Here is a 19,932-nt window from a genome sequence, read left to right as displayed (position 1 = left end):
TATTCCAAATAACTTACGTGTTTTATTCCTTGTTTTCGGTTCCCAATAAAATAGTCAACCATAAACAACATTCACCCGTTCAAATTGAAACTGTCATTCAGTAAAAAAATGATGTTCAAATTGCAAAGCTAGTACGGCGACGTGTGATTTTAGTGCTCCGAAAAAAACGAAGATATTTGTGCGAAATCTATAAGAATGGTAAGTAAATGTTACTTTTTGTAATTCTTTACGTTATTTCGAACCAATAACTTAAAAATCTCCCAAGATTTTCTCTAAAATAATTATGAAAAAGACGAAAAAAAAATTAGTATCCCTTAGGACATGTAAAGGTACGATAATTTTCTCAGTGTTTTACGCGTATTTTTAACATAATATTCGAAATGCTTTTATACTTTTGAAGGAGTATTTATTATAATTGTAATTTACACTAGTTTTCTTTGCAAAAAGTAGCTAATATTGTCAAAAATCGTTATTTTTTATCAAACTGGTATTGAATTACACGCACACATAGAAACGAAGTCCGCCATTTTTTCTCGTATACACACGACTTATTGAGACGAACCGTTAGGGATATACAGTATGGTCTTATAATTCAAATAATAAATAAATATGATTTATCCTTGACTTGTTCGTAAAAACTTTATATATGCTTTCTGTATAGACAGTGGGACTTGATTCGTGTCATGACCTGCTGCTGCAGCCAGGATTGTCTTCGCACGAGGGCACTCCTCAACGGCGAACAGCTCCGTCGTAAAAGTTTATAGTATGCATTCTGTATAGACAGTGGGTATTGATTCGTGTCATGACCTGCTGCTGCAGCCAGGATTGTCTTCGCACGAGGGCACTCCTCAACGGCGAACAGCTCCGTCGTAAAAGTTTATAGTATGCATTCTGTATAGACAGTGGGTATTGATTCGTGTCATGACCTGCTGCTGCAGCCAGGATTGTCTTCGCACGAGGGCACTCCTCAACGGCGAACAGCTCCGTCGTAAAAGTTTATAGTATGCATTCTGTATAGACAGTGGGTATTGATTCGTGTCATGACCTGCTGCTGCAGCCAGGATTGTCTTCGCACGAGGGCACTCCTCAACGGCGAACAGCTCCGTCGTAAAAGTTTATAGTATGCATTCTGTATAGACAGTGGGTATTGATTCGTGTCATGACCTGCTGCTGCAGCCAGGATTGTCTTCGCACGAGGGCACTCCTCAACGGCGAACAGCTCCGTCGTAAAAGTTTATAGTATGCATTCTGTATAGACAGTGGGTCTTGATTCGTGTCATGACCTGCTGCTGCAGCCAGGATTGTCTTCTCACGAGGGCACTCCTCAACGGCTACCAGCCCCGTTGTAATACTTTATAAATATTATTTCGTGATATATAACAATAAATATTGATTATATAATTTACTGAATGGTTTTATTTATAAATCTTTATTAAAAATTAATAAAAATAAAGGATTTAATTCTGCTGTTCCGTGTCTTATTTCCTAAATGAACATCCTATATACATGCACAGATCTGCGCCAAAGCATACAGGCGTATACTTGCTATGCCCAGATCTGAGACAAAGCAAATAGGCAGCTACAAAAGGACGCCATCTTGGATTAGATCTGAGACTAAGCAGATGAGCACTGCAGACAAGGCACGCACACATGCACACAAAATCTAAATAAAACCTGATAATATTTAACCGTTTTTCAATAATATTGTCTATGAAAGGTATAGTAGTGTAATATATGGTAGGAAAGGTTATTTTTCAAGCTTGCCACACAATCTACATACTACAGCATAGACTTGAACAACACGGAGAAAAAAATATTCGAAAAAAGGTAGTGTCAAAATGCCTCCTCTTCAGTTTTTAGACTGTTTTGCTATATAAATGCAATAATTAAGCACATGTTATATATTTTATATAGAAATCAATGTATAATTACGAATCTAAAAGCCTCTACGCGGTCTAGTTTTGACAAAAATACGTTCAAATAAAAGTCCAAAGTACAGTGTTGTGAAATGCAAAATGGTGAAATTGTAGATCTTTTTTGTCATTTTCAAAGTGATATTTATAGGTCTTCTACTGTAAGAAATCGGTAACTGTTTTGGACAATGAATTCCTCAGACGTTTCAGTATGTAAAAACATAAAGTGAAACAAAAATTGGTTAGCAGAGTTTATTGAAAATCGTTCATGTTTGGTAATAAGTGAAATTTTGACAGCAACTCTGTGTTCAAGGGTCTGTGGAAAATAAATAAACGACATTTTATGATTAGCATACATGGCATAAGATTCGTTATTTATTTAGGATTAAGAAACACCAATCAGTTTAGTGTGTGCCTAACAATTATTTTGAACAATTTGAATATTTCGACAACACTGCGCGCGCGCTCGATTGCCGGCGCGAAACCTTAGCAGTTGGGGGGTGCAGTTTTGCGCGGCTCAATAGCACACCAAAGGTTAAAAATATCGGAATTATTCAATTAATTATCAAGCAAAACAAACGGCAACGGTTCAACTTTCAAATAAATTTTTGACATTTTGTTTTTACTGTGTTCTTAGGTTGGTAGCTCTAACTAGAGATAGTGTTTCTCATTTTGTACCGGTACGGTTAGTACTTACCGGTATAAATGTTTTTTTTGGAATGAAAGCTAGGTCCAAAAATACATTTGATTGTGCTAAAAAAATTACATTCAAAAATTTAAATTGGGTTCCGATTTATTGATTTTCAGGTGTCATGCTCTGGGGCGGGACCACCTTAACGTAGGTACATATAATATATACGAAAGAAATGTATAAAATATGTATATAATTGTAGACTTAGTTAAAAAAAATGTATATCTATAGTTTTGTTGTAAACATTAATTCAAAGTGGTCCCGCCGGAGAGCATACTCCCTAGCGGGACCACCTAGAAGATTTCGTTACTGAAGGTTTCTGAATTCGTTTATAAGCCCATAAAAATGTATATTAAATGTATACAAATCTGCTATACTCAATTTTTTATTTGATTTAGTATAAACCGATTTACGGCAAATTTAAAATTTCCTTTCGGAACATTTAGGGGAGACTGGCCCAAAGCGGGCACCAAGAAAAAAACACATGTGAAATGAGAAGTGAGTGAGTGAAGCGAATCTCATGAGCATGAATACTATGTGAAATGGAATTTCCACAAAAAATTTCATCCCCTATTTTAATTTTACTCCCTTTTTTACCAACTTTAAAGGCAATATTTGTATCTAATCAACAGCCCATAGTAAGAGGACACGTTTCTGAGCCGTACCTATTATCATCATTGATAGCACACGCACACCTGGTTGTAGACTTTCGTCTTTAGGTACTGAGATATTTTGAATGAAAAGATGTTGCGTAGTTTACTGAATGCTGCCCAGCCGAGTTGGATGCGTCGATTGACCTCTTTCTCGAAATTGAATCTACGTAGCTGAATCTTTTGTGCGAGGTAGACATATTGTCAACAATCTTGAGAATCTAGCTCCCAATCGAAACTGGGTAAGACGCAACATGGGCCTTATAAACAAGCTCAAAGTTGCAAGTCAGCTCTGCGTCCTATGTGCCCTGCCCATTGCCACTTCAGCTTGCTAATCCGTCGGGCTATGTCAGCGACTTTACTTAGTTCGTTTACGGATCTCTTCATTTCTGATTCGATCTCAAAGTCAAAGTCAAAATTTCTTTATTTGTTTAGACTAATAAATAGTTCTTACAAATCGTCATTTTGTTCTTAAGGAGCCTCTACATGTCTCATAATCTTTTTATACCAGCGCTTCGAGACCAACATTTGGCAAGTGCTGAGAAGAAGCGCCGCAACAAACTCAGTCAGTCACCACTGTCTGCCGGTTAATATAAATAAATAGAAAAAGCAGTAGTAGGTACATTTGATTCAGGAGCAGTTCACTGAATTTACCACGCATTCTTGTATGGTGTATCTTACAAGAATGGGTATACAAAATTGCGTGGTATATTAAACAAGGTAGTAACGTGCTAATATCTAGACTTACAGATTAAGATACTTAAATACTAGTAGAAATGACTCGCATTAATAAATTTGAATAACTTGGATTGACCAGTCCCCGAAAGCAGCGCCTGTTCACAGACATGACGAGTGAACCAGCCATCGCTTCACTCGACCATATTAGAGGGAATGTAACGATGATCTCGTAAAGAAACACCGAGCATAGCCCTCTCCATAGCACGCTGTGCCACTTTGAGCTTATGTCATAAAAACTTATTTCGTTTTGCATAATCTGTATGTTTTTTTCCTATTTTACCTTAAGGTGCCCGCTTTGGGCCAGTCTCCCCTAAATGTTCCGAAAGGAAATTTTAAATTTGCCGTAAATCGGTTTATACTAAATCAAATAAAAAATTGAGTATAGCAGATTTGTATACATTTAATATACATTTTTATGGGCTTATAAACGAATTCAGAAACCTTCAGTAACGAAATCTTCTACAGTCTAATTTTTTAGAAATCAGCAGAAATGTCATCAAAAATGGCCAACTGACATAAAAATATTTTTAGTCTGTGAACTAGTGATGCGACAAAACCTCTCGTTAATCGCGAAGTGAAATTATTTTAATACTTGCGTATCATCGCCGGGTGATCGTCAAAATACTAAAAATATGCAACAAAGTCGCAACATTGAATGTGAACTGATTATGAAATTTTCGAGAACAGGAAACAAACTGTGAGATGAGATGATGTAATCAAAAAACACACTGGACAGTAAAACAATCAATGATATCCGTAAAGTTATTAAAACTTTAAATAGTTGCAAAAAGTTCTGTTTGACAGTGTTGCTACTAGTGACATCTCGCTCGCTCAGTTCTTTGTTGCTGTATTCCGCTAGGGAGGTAATTTAAGATGCTATCAATTGAAAGAAGATTTTAAATTTCTTTTATTTTATTTACTTATATAGGAAAATAAGCAATCGAACAATACGTAAGCATAATTGCATAAAAAAGTAAAATAAATTCGTTTAAATAAAACCGACTAAAAATTAAACTGACTCCGAAAAAGTATACACTAAAAGTAGAAAAATAATTTTACGTTATCTCCAATATTGTCGAAGTTATCGCTGCCTCGCTGGAAAACTAAACAAAGTATCGTATATTTTTTATTTAAAATTAATCAGTAATCGGAATAAGTGAATACTTAAAATAATATCGATTAAATTTACAGATTATTGTCTATGACTATTGGTTACAGCACTGATGTGTCAGAGACAAGTCATAGACAATATGGAGATAACACATGATTTTAAACGTCAAGTCAATTTGACAAGTCTCACAAATTTTCATCGTCCACGTATTTTGCAAAATAATTTGTTTCAAAGATTGATTTCAAACTTATATAAACGTGAAAATAAAGTTGGTTTCATGGGCTTGTTAAATAATGTGTATGATATTATGAACACGTAAGTGATTATGGTGTAATTGTGTATGAAAGTGTTTGTTTACATCTCTGCTGGATTCTAAAAAATCAAGGTATAGGTGGTCCCGCTAGGGAGTATGCTCTCCGGCGGGACCACTTTGAATTAATGTTTACAACAAAACTATAGATATAAATTTTTTTTAACTAAGTCTACAATTATATACATATTTTATACATTTCTTTCGTATATATTATATGTACCTACGTTAAGGTGGTCCCGCCCCAGAGCATGACACATTTTCAGCCTAAAGATTTTGAAAAAACGAGCCAGCTAAAAAAAAATATTACAATGTTGCCATATATGTTCATTCACTCAATTTCACTCTCCATTCGTTCAATCAATCAGTCAAAAATTTACAAATGTCGGATTTCACTTGTGTATTGTTTCACCGTTGTTTATTTTTATAATTGCTTGGAACTGGAACTTTACCTTGTGAATTATGTATTAACTAATCTTATTAATGACGAGAAATATTATATGCGATATCTGGTTTATCTCTAAAAGTAGTTCAATAATGGCATTGTAGTAATTTCTGAAAATGTGATTATTTTTCGATTTTGGCTGCGTGCCATAGTTTTAATTGCAGTTTTATTGAAATAGGCATCATGAAGTGGTTGGTTATTGTTGTTGTGAAGATTTTATGTGTGCAAGGGGCAGTTGGCTACTGTCCTTCTCTGTGTACTTGTAAAAGCAACAAGTCAGGCGATGGGTCCTCAGCGGAGCCCCTGCCTGGTGAACTCTTGCGGCTCAAGTGTGGCGGGAGTCCCTCCCAGCTGACAGAACTCAAGGAGATTGACCTGAGCAAAGTTTGGAATGGTGTAGTGAGCTTGTAAGTAGTTTCTAACCACTTGCTTGTTGGTCATACCATTCAGAGGCTTGATTTCTTATGATACATTTATAATTACAGGAACTTGTCTGGAAATGCCATATCTACATTATCACGGGAGTTGCATCTCCCTAATCTGCAGAAATTGTAAGTTATTGAAGTTTAAACAACTACTGTTTTTGTTCACTAGATCTAGAAATATTTACCTGTAACATTATTCATTGCATAAAATAGTATGATAAAGCTTAGAGTAATATTTGGCCAAGACATTCTTATTAGTATGTTCTCTAAATGTAAATGCTTTGATATTATAAAAGAACTATTTTAAGTGATAACTGTATACACTATTAATTCTAACATATTTATTTTTCAGAGATCTCAGCAGAAACCAAATCACCCTGATTGAATCGGATGCCTTCTACAACATGACGTCGATTCAAAAGCTTGATTTGTCGTACAACCAGATAAGTAACATCTACAAGGAGATGTTCAAAGGGCTGGTCAACTTAGAGAGATTGGTGTTGAGCCAAAACCACATATCAGTGATAACAGTTGGGACCTTTGACTACCTTGTAGGGTTAAAACAGCTGTAAGTTGTGTACCTATTTTTGCAAATTTTTAGCTGTGAAGCTTCTTAAGTTTTTTTAAATATTTGTACATTACTCTATGTAGTTTTGGTACTTCTTGCATTCTGTAATTAACTTTTTAAAGCACTCTTTCAAGTGAATTTAAGGTAGCTTTATTTAAAGTTGATGGTACGTTAGGAATTAGGATTGCAGTACTTACCCTATTTTTTCTTCTATCTCATAATTTATTGAAAACTAAAATATAAACCTTATTGTTTCAGAGATATAACTGACAACCCGCTGATATGTGACTGTGAGCTTTTGTGGGTTGGCGACTGGTCAAGGAACACATCAGTGAAACTTGTCAACAATCCAAAGTGTGCATTTCCTGAAAACATGGCAAATAAGACTGTTCGCAAGCTAAAAATATTCCTAGACTTATCAATATGTGGCAGCGTTCTACCCACCAACACTTTGATTGTCAAACCAACTTACGATCAAGTGGTTTTCGAAGGAGATACATTAACATTGTCATGTAACGCTCCATTTGCATCGGTCATAGCCAAGTATGAACTTAAATGGGTGCATCCAATGCTTGAAATCTGCGATGTGAACGTCACAAACACTGACATGCAAGAAGAAGGGCTAGCAGAGACTACGGTACATTTCCCGAACATAACCAACCATCATATGGGTAACTGGACTTGCATGTACAGCGATGCAAACCATATCAAGCATAACCACACTATTCAAGTACTGGTCTTATCGAATGGGACTCAATACTGTATGACTAACCATACTCTAAATAACAAAGGACTGTATTCTTGGCCCCAATTATTGTTGAATCGAACAGCTGCTGTGCCGTGTCGTAGCGGAGAAGGCTTGGCTTATAGACCATGCTTTGCTAACGCTACATGGGGCGAAGCCAACACCACTGAATGTTCTTACATTAGTAACGTAACAAAACTCCTTCAGCAATTTGCATTATTAAACGTGAGTTTAGTCCAGTATTCAGCATTAAATGCAACGGAGAGATTAGGGGTGTTAATTCAGGAGAAAACTTACCCTTTGGCGGAAATTAATGACCCCGATGACGTCATGTTCATCGCAGAAGCGATAAGGAACTACATGCAATACATCAGGGAGGAGAAAGATTTAGGTATTTTTTATAATGTTTCATCTGTTTGTGTTATGTACACTATTTTTATACCTGCCACTACTACTTAAGTCCATGATCTCTTTTCACACTGGGAAGAAACACAAGAATTAATTTACAGATCTGAATTTGAATTGATCAGACAATTGTGTCATATGATACTATGTACCACCTATTGACGGCGTTTGACGCGTCCGTAAAGTTGGTCCATTTTATTTCACTTTTTCTTAATGGTTCCTTTCCACTGTTCTCCAAAAGTTGACTGTTTGTTAAAATAGGGATTTGTGGAACTTTCTTTTCCTAATATTCAATGGGGTTGAGTAACCCTGTGTTAATAGGCCTAATGAAAGTAGGTAAAACAAGTGATTTTAACACCAAACATTTTGTCCGCAGGATCATCCTTGCTATCCGTGATCAGCTCGTGCATGAACATATCGATGCCCGTGCTCGCACGTGCGGAATCCGCACACGCGGCGTGCACGCGTCTGCTCCGCGCGTCCGAAGACATCTCTGCTTATATCAGCAACGTGCAAGGACAGAAGGTAAACTGGTGATGCTGTATTATCATCATTCTAGTTATCTCAACATTCATAATCTTCTATTCTAGCAGCTATTGCTGGACCTAAGCCCTCAAGGAAGCTAAGGAACGCTAGAAATTACGATATCTCGCCTATCAAAATCATCATTATTTTAGTCTATGGCAGTCTACTGTCACTAATATAGCAGGACGTAAGCCTCCCAAGGAATGCCATGAAGACAATCTCTTGCTTTTTCATGCACCTACTGCCAGCCACTTCACTAAATAGATGGGCGTCCCAGGCTACATTTTGCACTTGCTATGTTATGCTCAATCAGCGAAAAAAGCGTGTTAAAAATAGCTCACGACGCATTGGTCTCTGTAAAACATCCATATCACAAAATTGGTGTCTTATAAAAAGACTCACTACGCATTATGGCAATGAAAATTATCAAAATTAAGCCATGACGCGCTCTACACTATGTTTATTAATAGTTGTTGTAACTATATTATTACGACGGCTAGATTGTTACAATTTGACCACGATGCACGATGAACTGAAAAATGACGATATGACCCTTGAAAATATGCATGATTATATGTCTCTTCCAGTCGAACCTAGCCATCGAGCGTTTCCCAGTGCGCGAAGGGTTCAGCGGAGTTACGTGCGTGTGGTACAGCGCTGCCAAGGGCTTGCCTCCGCGGTTACACTGCACTACTACCAACAGGACCGTCGCTCCGCTGCTGACTGTCACCGATGCGTACATACATGCTAGTGTACAGGTGAGTTATTAAAATTAAAATTAAAATTCAAAATTTATTTATTTGGTAATAATAGCACACAGCTCAATAACCACCAAGGTTATAATGTAGTAATTAACTAACTATCCGACCTATTCGACAGGTTATACAATATTCTTAGTAAGTACCTACTTATAAATATTAAAACACTGTAAGTACATCTAATCAAAATTTGATTAGATGTACTTACAGTGTTTTGCACTAATGTTAATTAATGGCATTATCGCAGCACAAAAGTAGTTTACAACTTGAGTTTTTATTTTATTTTATTGGTCAAAAGAAGTCATCATCATCATTTCAGCTATAGGACGTCCACTGCTGAACATAGTCCTCTGATTTCCACGATAGACGGTTGGTAGCGGCCTGCATCCAGCGCCTTCCTGCTACCTTTATGAGGTCGTCGGTCCATCTTATGGGTGGACGTCCTACGCTGCGCTTTCCAGTACGTGGCCTTCATTCCAGAACCTTGCTGCCCTATAGGCAGTAAAAGAAGTAATTTAAGAAATAGAGCATTGGACTCCATATTGGTCCTTGAGGTACTCCTTTAGTTGGTGATGCTCCAGAAGTCTCAGTGTCATGAATACAAACGTTTTTCGGTCAGTTTGTAAGATAAAAATTAGGTTAATTAATCTAAGTCCTTAAAATGCCATTTTGTCGCCATTTAGAAGTAACATCTCATGATTGACATAATCGTAAGCTAGGCAAAAAATCTTTGTAGTGTTTGTACTCCTATTACTTAGGAGAAAGTATCTGTACATTTAGCTTAGAAAGTAACTGTGTTTTTCTTTCCGCCCGCGGCTTCGCCCGCGTGGAATTTTGTCTGTCACAGAAAAACTTTATCGCGCGCGTCCCGGGAATAAAACTATCCTATGTCCTTTCCCGGCACTCAAACTATCTCTATGGCAAATTTCATCAAAATCGGTTCAGTGGAAAGAGACAGACAGACAGACAGAGTTACCTTCGCATTTATAATATTAGTATAGATAATGTAAAAATTAACTTCAATGTCTTATTTCGTTGTAGATCCCCCAATCGCTCCTCTACAGTACCACCGATGCCGGTACCTTACTGCAGTCCAGACCGCAAGACTTAGTCGTGTCGATGTTCGAAGACGCAGCCCTATTCCCGCTGCTGCCCGAACAGAATGACAACGAAGGGGCCCACAGGAGTCATAGAGCGAAGGATTACTATGGACGGAGTACTAAGAGGGAGGACATGAATATGGAAATCACATCGCCGGTTATAGGGTTTCAGTTGAGTGAGTATTTGGAATGTTTTGGACAGTAAATATCTTGCCCTATTATTATCTTCTTCTTCTTTTCAGCCAAATGACGTCCACTGCTGGACAAAGGCCTCCCCCAAGGTTTTCCACAATGAACGGTCCTGCGCTGCCCGCATCCAGGCTCTTCCCGCGACCTTTACCAGATCGTCGGTCCACCTAGTAGGAGGCCTGCCCACGCTACGTCTTCCAGCCCGTGGTCGCCACTCGAGAACTTTCCTGCCCCAGCGGCCATCGTCTCTACGAGCTATGTGCCCCGCCCACTGCCACTTGATTTTAGCAATTCTGCGAGCTATGTCGGTTACTTTGGTTCTCCTGCGGATCTCCTCATTTCTGATTCGATCACGCAGGGAAACTCCGAGCATGGCCCGCTCCATCGCCCTTTGGGTGACCTTGAGCCTTCTTATGAGGCCCATAGTAAGCGACCACGTCTCAGATCCGTATACCATCACTGGCAACACGCATTGGTCAAATACTTTCGACTTGAGACACTGCGGTATTTCGGACGTGAGTATATGGCGAAGCTTCCCGAACGCTGCCCATCCGAGTTGGTTTCGACGATTGACCTCTTTCTCGAAGTTGGACCTACCTAACTGGACTGTTTGTCCCAGGTATACATAATTGTCAACAACTTCGAGTGTAGAGTCTCCAACCTTCAGAGGAGTGGGTGCAACACGGACATTAGACATGATTTTTGTCTTGTCCATGTTCATTCTGAGGCCCACTTGTTGAGAGGCTCTACTGAGGCCATCGAGCATTGTGCCTAGATCCTCCAAGGTCTCAGCCATGACTACGATATCGTCCGCGCCCTATTATTATACACGGACAGAATTTTCCTCGCAGCGACCGACGAATAAGTCGCAAAAAATCTTGATACCTTAGTTCTTTACTCGTCGTGGTGAGATAACATAGTGAGTTCAGTTAGGTAACATAGTAAATCTCTACAATATCATAGTAAATGTTGTTTTAAATAACTTCACTGGATGTGATCACTTTCGTTCAAAAGTGTAATGTTATTTTATTTTATTTGTACAAAAAACACATACAGAGTACAATCAACAAGGTACATTTACAACCAACAATAAATACAGTTTTAATCTAGATTGTAATCCAAAAAAGTGTTTCTGACATGTTTAACAAGGTATGTTTAATAACATTGGATTTTAATAAAATTGCATACTTTGTACAATTGGTGCGGACAAGGCATACTATGTTATTGGATGATAACTGTATTTTGTTTCAACCAAAACATGTTCACTGGTGAACAAAGGCTTTTTCAAGGTCTTCCACAACGATTAATCCTGCGATGTCCGTATCCAATTGTGTTCTCGCGATCTTGACTAGATCGTCGGTTCACCGAGTAGGAAGCTTGCATACACTACATCTGGTCCGATCCGAGATCTTTTCTGCCCCAACGGCTATTATTTCAGTTTTTAGATATATGTAGTCTGGTCGCCGAGCACGTAGAATTTCGTCCAATGACCCCAAGCTACCCATCCTTATCGCTCGCGCGTGATTAAATTGCTGTCGCGCTCGCACACTCACGCACGCATAGTCGCGACAGCAATATAATTACTTGCGAGCGATAAGGATGGGTAGCTTGGGGTCATTGGACGAAATTCTACGTGCTCGGCGACCAGACTTTAGAAAGTATTTATTTGTCTCAAAACAGGTGTCTTAAGTGTAATTCATGTATTTATCTTCAGAAAACGTGACCCTCCGCGGTGAGTTGTTAGAGCCGGTGATAGCAACAGTGCGAGCAAGTTCAGTCGGCGGAGTGGACGGTCGTGCCGCCACATGGGACCCGGATTCGAGGCGGTGGCAGGACAATGCCTCAGGTAAACTTTATCTTTATTTTATAATTACTTAGGTCAACGCATTACCCATTGCAAAAAGCATTATTATTATTATAATTGCTTTTTTTTTTTAAAAAAAAAGGGCAACATCTTATCATTATATTTTTTTTTCTTTTAATATTTTAAAACACCCAGACTGTAGCTCGAAATTGAGCCCATTACCTTTTGCTTGCTGAGCGAACGACTGTACTAAACGAAGACATAAGATAATTTTTTTACTTATTGAATGTTGGCCAACCTATTTACCTTTATTTTCCATATTTATGTATGACATTATCACAAAATGTTATCCCAAAAGAGCGATGCTTTACTACAGAATAAACTATTGTTCAAAACTCCGGGTATTATTCAAAATATTCTAATTGAATTCCCGGCTACGACAGAAAATTTACAAATATTGCGTTTTTATCGAACTTTTTCTCTCTTATTTTTGATATTAAATATCGCTATGAAATTATCTTACTAAACGGATGAAACGAATAAAGGTCTTATCTAATTCACATTTCAGACTGCAAAGTGTCCCACGTGATATCCGAGATGATAATAATCAGTTGCACCAAACTGTCCTACGTTGGGCTCTTACAAAACGTCGAGACCGGCATCTATGGCGCACGCACCGACGGCGCCCGATTCAAAGTCTCCCACCCGGCCGTCTACGTCGGCAGTTTGATTCTCATCGGGTGCGTTAGCTGTGCCACCCTCACATACATCATGTCCTACTCAGCCATACAGATGGCCAAGAAAACCAAACATGCGTTAATAAACACATGGATCGCTATAGGACTCCTTTGCTTCATGTACACCCTAGGAATCTACCAGACGGAGGACGTAAAGCTGTGCCAGATATTGGGATTGATAATACACTATTTGTCCCTTTCTTGTCTGCTCTGGATGTGTGTGTCGGCTAGCAATATGTATAAGTGGGTGACAAAGACGCACAATCCCGTCCGGACTCCAGAAGACGATATTCCACCAGATGTTCCCGTTCAAAAACCAATTTTAGGGCTGTATTTAGTTGGTTGGGGGATAGCGTTGATCGTCTGCGGTATTTCTGGTGCCGTTAATTTGAAGGACTACGCCGGTTATTCCCAGTGTTTCTTGAGTACGGCGCCCGCTTTAAGCGCCTTATTCGTTCCCGGGGGGATTCTGCTGATGTTTTTGCTGATTCTCTTCTTGCTCATTAGGTGTACGATACGAAATATGAACGTTCAACTGTCTGAGGGTACTCAGGCGACTGAGAATGTCGATTTGGAAATGTGGGAGCCGAATCAAGCGGCCGAAGGGGCGGAGAGACGAAGTATCAAATCGGCAGTGGACTCGGAAATCGATGACATTGAACATACGCCGATAATACAGTTGCGTGCACAAGTTATCGTGCTATGCCTTTACATGTCGGTGTGGTCTTGCGGTGCTATAGCAGTGTACAGGCCCTTACCAGCGTATCTGCCGTACCAAGAAGACATCTGCAGCATTATCTATGCTGTGTGCGCGACAGTACTGGGGACCTTTATATTGTTCTTCTATGGCATCGCCAGAAGTGACGTCAGAGCTCAGTGGTCGCTTATGCACTGTTACTTGCAAAAAAGTAAGCAGTGCTGCAGAAATAGGAGCGTATTTGACACGAATCAGCAGAATCTGCCCACGGGACCGACGAATACAGCGCCCGTAGTCCATTCAATACCCAACGATAACAGATCTAGATCCGGGAGCAGAAGTTCAAATAGAACTAACTCTAAGACCAACAACAGTGGGACGTATAAAGGCGGAGCAGAACTAAATGGACAGACCCTACAGAAAGACCTTCTCAAAAATACTAACGGAAAAGCACCGAATATTAACCTAGTGGTCCTGCACAGACAGCAGTACAGATCGAATAACTCCATGATGACGTACCCCGACAGCGGGAATATAGGTCCAGAAATATTCTACAATCCCAACCAAATGAACGTTGCGAAGAAGTTTTTCAAAAAGCAAAGACAGAACATGAAGAGAAACTGCCTTGAACTGCCATTGAGGAGAGACTGCGATAATGATTCTCATATTTCGCTACCACTGCCGACCAAAGAGGCTTACAATGGCGTAGCTAATATTATAAACGCAGGAACTAAAGTAAATAACACTAATCTTCACGTTGAACGATCCAACAACGGTATCAAAGAAACAAGAAACGTTTTAAATCCCAATTTACTAGAAGAGGAGCCAAAAGATTATAAAAACTACTCAATGGATAGAAAATCCTGGAATAAGACTGAGGATCCTAAAACTAGTCGAACGCAAATAATGAATATTTACACAAACGTTCCCGAAACGCAAGTGCCACAGCATCAGATAATAAAGTCCAATGTGCCAAAGCCATTTAACGGGCAAAGGAGTAGTGTTTCTGAGGAATGCCTTCAAAGCCACGCTGAACAGCCAGAGATGCGAACGATATCGCAGCAGTGCAGCTTGGAATATAGCTCAGCTTCAGAAATGCCTCACACTTGCTCCGATCAGACGCTCAACACCCATTCAGAGATGACATCTTTCCAAGAAACCCACAGTGCCTTATGTTCCACAAACGAAATCACTGACACTGAGAGCTTCGGGCAGTACATAGACTATTTGCAGCCGACTAAAAACCAGGACAATAAGGAAACTATAGACAAGTCTCTTCAGGACATATCCGAGGAGTGCACAATGAATAGCGACGAAATCAACCGCTCCAGCACTCCTCAGAATCTCGGAGAGGCGGGAGAAATGGATAATCTCCTGCAAAATCCTGACAATGATATAGCAGGATCTAAAGATAAATTGGACGAGGACAAAGACGCGTTCTTCATGGCGAAAACTACGTACGACTTCGAGACTTGCAGCACGAATGCGAGCGAGCAAGGTTTTGAAAACGAGAGTGACATTTACTGCCCGAACTATCAGATGTCGGAAGTCAGCATACGCAGTCACGGGCTGTATGCCCCGTCACCGTCTTCCATGTGTCCGAACGAGATAAGTTTTAGCAACGAGGACGTGTCAAACATTGAGAGCCAGTACGTGAATTATGACCCTGGCTGGCGGAAGACAATAAAGAGCAATCCGAAGTTAGGCAATTACGTTCCAACTCCCGCGTTGAGTTGTCCCGAAGTCAACAGGGAGAGTCCTGTGTCTTTCGCGAGTGAGTTAGACGAGTTGTACACGCAAATAACGAGTAGGGACAAAGAGAGAGTGCAGCGGAAAGACCACGGTCTGGATGTGACAGTGAATAGTGACGTCACGCTGAAACCGGACAGTGACAGTTGTGTGAGTGAGGCCGTCTCGGATATGGAGGTAAAAGGGGAAACGACGGTGTGAAGTGCTTAGTATTGTATACTGCTGTGTCTTGTGAATGAGCTACAAGCTTATTTGAGTTTCGATGCTGTGGAGTTACTTCTATAAGCCGTGTCTGTATTTTCGGACCTATCCATCAGTCTTAATTTAAGAGAGAAAGCAATAGATAGACCTGACAACACAGAAACGGCGTTAGGGAGTGCTAACGTGGAGCCAGTATTAAATATGGGATATAACAACAGTTTAGCTAAATGGTAGCATAAACAGATTAACTTTTGCGTGATTTTGAATGTAGTTTTCAGGAATTTAACAGAACATAGTCTATTATTGCGATATCCTGTATTGAATTATAGCACAAATTGAAAGACAACGCGGTACGGATCAGATGAGCTTGTGGTTTTGTAAATAAGATTGAAGTATAAAGATATTGTCAAAGTACGTTACGGCATTGTATGAAGTTACTGGTACTTTTGATTTGTAATTTTTGCATTCAGAATAATCTTATCGCCTTTGCCAGTCTATTTGAAAATATCTTTATAAATCATCCAAAAATGGCGCTTATCCTGCATTTAAAATTTTGATTTGTGGGTATGATCTCCCAATTTATTATATCGGTCAAAAAGTTCACGGGCGGTAGTTTTGCAAAATCGATCATAACAGGCTGACCTTTTGATCGCCCTTATGCCTCACATAATAATAAGAGAGATTACACGCTGCATGTACTGTTACAACCCGGTTGAGTTAACTGCGTACCTGGCAGCCGTGACGTCACATCGCCGCTCTGTTACGAACGAGGCGAACGCGGGGTGTGTGGGACAGAGTCGCATTCCATCGAAGTGCGCAGTTAGCTCGATCGTGTTGTATTCATGCCGTAGAGTATACATAATTAAAGGACATCATAAATACGTAATCCTACCGTTTGCAATACTGTCGCCCGTAAATTAGTGCCATTAATTTTAAGTTTGTATAAAGCCTGGTCGCCGAGCACGTAGAATTTCGTCCAATGACCCCAAGCTACCCATCCTTATGGCTCGCGCGTAATTATGTTGCTGTCGCGCTCGCACACTCACTGCGGGCGCCCGTCGCACAGTCGCGACAGCAATATAATTACGCACGAGCGATAGGGATGGGTAGCTTGGGGTCATTGGACGAAATTCTACGTGCTCGGCGACCGGACTATAGCTGCTAACGTGTATTATAGTATATTGTAAAGTTATTTATATTTAAGTTTACTGAGTGAGTGGCGGCAGCTTCTGTGTTGTGTAAAGGTATGAGCTAATATACTAATCGTAATGTGCCAAATCTATAATGGAATGTTGCAGTGTTCTGATCTTCCATTTCAGACATTTGGATTTTTTAAATGCAAATATTTGATGAAATATACAATATAGTAATAATATGAAGAATATAGCCAATCTAAAATGTTTTAACGTCTAGCGCCTAACCTAGTCATTGCCTGAGGTATGAGAGCGGCACAGGAGAGGGACTATTCCCACCTCTCGTTCCCCCCACTGCAACTCCTGTGTAGCCAGGATCTGCAGCTAGACCGCCATAAAAACCCAACCAATGAAGGTCAAGTTTGTCCCGGGGGAAAGTTAAACTGTCATTGGACCCGCAACGAAATTAATCAGAAGAACATAGGAGGAGTTCCAAATTAAGGTTCGACTTTCCTCCATTGCAAAGCGGATGACAGGTGACAAACTACTACTTTGCCTGGCCCATTCCCATTTTATTTGGTCGGCCCTCCGCGTCATGCGTCTCCTGGGTTGTCTTACTGTTAACTTGGTCGTTATTGATTACGGACATCCATGTGATGTGATGACAGGTGAAAAACAAAGGTTTAAAACCTTTAAGAAAAGATTATGCACCACGGACTATAAATATCAATTAAAGGGGCCTATCTTATGAGTAATTAGCTAGCAACTTTTCACAAAATCGCTTAAAAGCACGGAAATTTTTCCTGGCACAGGAGAGGTGACATTGACATATTATGACGTGACATACAAATCTGAAATCGCGCTGACGTTTGACCGTCACAAAATCGCCTTCCTGTTTCGCTCCCATAGCTCAGGCACTGGCTGAGTTAATTGCTAGACATTTATACGTATTAAACGTATGACATTCTTCTGTTTAGTGTTAGATATTTCATTTCGTAATGCCACTACGAAATTAAGACAGGTAAACAATAATTTATTGTGTTCTATATAAAATCGACTGAATCTAAAACCCGCCTTACTTCTAGTCTTCGCCTTAAATATTTCATACAAACCTATCATCCATCAAATAGTATGTTTAAGAACAATATCACGAAGTTTGGTGCATAAGGCCCAGAACAGACGGTGAAACGCAACTGCAACGAAACTGCAACTTTCTGATGAATGAAACTGAAACTGAAAGTTTCAAACGGGTCGCGTCATGTGTGGTCTCAACGGACGCTATGGCAGAAACTTAGATGCAACTCAAAAGTAACTAGCAGTTGCAGTTTCGTTGCAGTTGCGTTTCACCGTCTGTTCTGGGCCTAAAAGTATAGCTATCCGTTGGTAAATCCGTAGATTTGTTAAGAAACGCAGTACATATAAAACTTGTGCCTGTATTTTGTCTTGTTTAGGCCTAAATGTATTGGAAATAAGGTCGTCTGTCATTGAAAGCCTCATTAACAAAAGCACAAAGATGTATACTGTGCTTACAGTATTTTTTGGATGAACTTGATCACAATCTTGCTTAAAAAGACCGTTGTTTGAGACTTCGCGTTTTGCGTTTGTTTTTGAGGCCTTAGATGAAAGATGACAACATAAACTGTTAAAATTATGTGCACTCAACGAAAAATTTTGCTATTTACAACATGGCTTATTATTAAAACAATAGAGTTCTTATTCGCAGTAGCGGCGTAAGGGGGGGGGGGGGCGGTGGGGGCGGTCCGCCCCGGGTGCCAAGCATCAGGGGGTGACACAAGTCGCGCTGATTAGTACTCACTGGCACATCTGCATGGCAAATCTGCGGTCTATGTCATGATACGAGGGGGTGAGGGGTGCGATTGTCAATCTTCGAATCGGTGGGTAACCTGGGGGGTACCAGGGGGTGCCATAGGACTTGTGAGGGTCCATATTCGGTTGCATAAAAAATATTGTCATAATTTAAGAGTGCATAAAGTTTTTTGGCATACTCATCATTTCGCATAATGTTCATACAGAATAAATCATAAGGCATATTTTTTTTTGCCATAACCATTTTTAATATAATAATATTTTAGTATATCTTTTTTCTGTATTCTTGTTTTTTTAATAACGATTTCTAGGCATAACATTTATTGGCATCTAAACCAATGCCATAAATATTAGCATTCATAATATGCAAAACCATAATTTTAACAAATATGAAATATAAAAATGTTATACATATAAAATATAAGTTAACAAATATAAATAGACAAGCAAGCATGCAAACAAGCATGCAAGCAAGCAGCAAGCATGCAATCAAACAGCAAGCATGCAAGCAAGCTGCAAGGAAGCATGTAAGCATGCATGCAAGCAAGGATGCAAACAAGCAAGCCTGCAAGCAATCAGCAAGCAAGCAGCAAGCAAGCATGCAAGCAAGCAGCAAGCATGCAATCAAGCAGCAAGCACGCAAGCATGCAAGCAAGCAGCAAGCAAGCATGCAAGCAAGCAGCAAGGAAACATGCATGCAAGCAAGCAAGCAAGCATGCAAGCAAGCATTAGGATTGCCTTATCTCCGGCGCTGCGGGAAGTGCGGTCCTTCCGCTCTGGCGTAACATATACCCGGCATGCCATGCTCGCTTCCGCAGCTTCGGCTTGCTGGTCGCCTTCGGCGACCAGCCTCAGCCGCTCCAGCTCGCACGGCTGCCGGATATATGTTACAGCGAGCGAGGACCGCACTCCCTCCGCGCCTCCGGCTTTTAAATTACACTCTAGTATAGGGCAGACTAGTACCACGTGGAAGAGACCACGGCCAGTCGGGATCAACATAATTTCAGACCAGGCTAGCTTAATGTTGTAAAAGAAATGTGGACTGTATAATATGTGCGTTATAATAGATAAGAGGGATTCGAGATCAAACAGAATGTATTTTCATGAGCTTAAGTTTTCTAAGAGACAGGTCAAAAATTAAGAACAAAAATGACAATGATACAGAGAATTTAGTTTTTGCAAATCTATAGGCCGAAAAAGTATAAAGGTGG

At 39.9% G+C, this 19,932-nt stretch overlaps 1 protein-coding gene across 1 annotated transcript; it reads left to right on the top strand.

Annotated features, from left to right (window-relative positions):
• The first annotated feature begins 5,788 nt into the window (after positions 1 to 5,788).
• LOC135076044 (adhesion G protein-coupled receptor A3) lies at positions 5,789 to 17,091 on the top strand. The gene is made up of 9 exons (XM_063970493.1): positions 5,789 to 6,265; positions 6,344 to 6,409; positions 6,636 to 6,851; positions 7,110 to 7,987; positions 8,378 to 8,526; positions 9,114 to 9,284; positions 10,326 to 10,560; positions 12,288 to 12,419; positions 12,946 to 17,091. Exons 1-9 carry the CDS (start codon positions 6,042 to 6,044, stop codon positions 15,759 to 15,761), a joined length of 4,887 nt encoding a protein of 1,628 aa, XP_063826563.1. The 5' UTR covers positions 5,789 to 6,041; the 3' UTR covers positions 15,762 to 17,091.
• The last annotated feature ends 2,841 nt before the right edge of the window (positions 17,092 to 19,932 follow it).

Source organism: Ostrinia nubilalis, chromosome 11, assembly GCF_963855985.1.
Source record: "Ostrinia nubilalis chromosome 11, ilOstNubi1.1, whole genome shotgun sequence".
In the NCBI taxonomy this organism is placed as follows: domain Eukaryota; kingdom Metazoa; phylum Arthropoda; class Insecta; order Lepidoptera; family Crambidae; genus Ostrinia; species Ostrinia nubilalis.
This window is presented reverse-complemented; position numbering and strand designations above follow the sequence as displayed.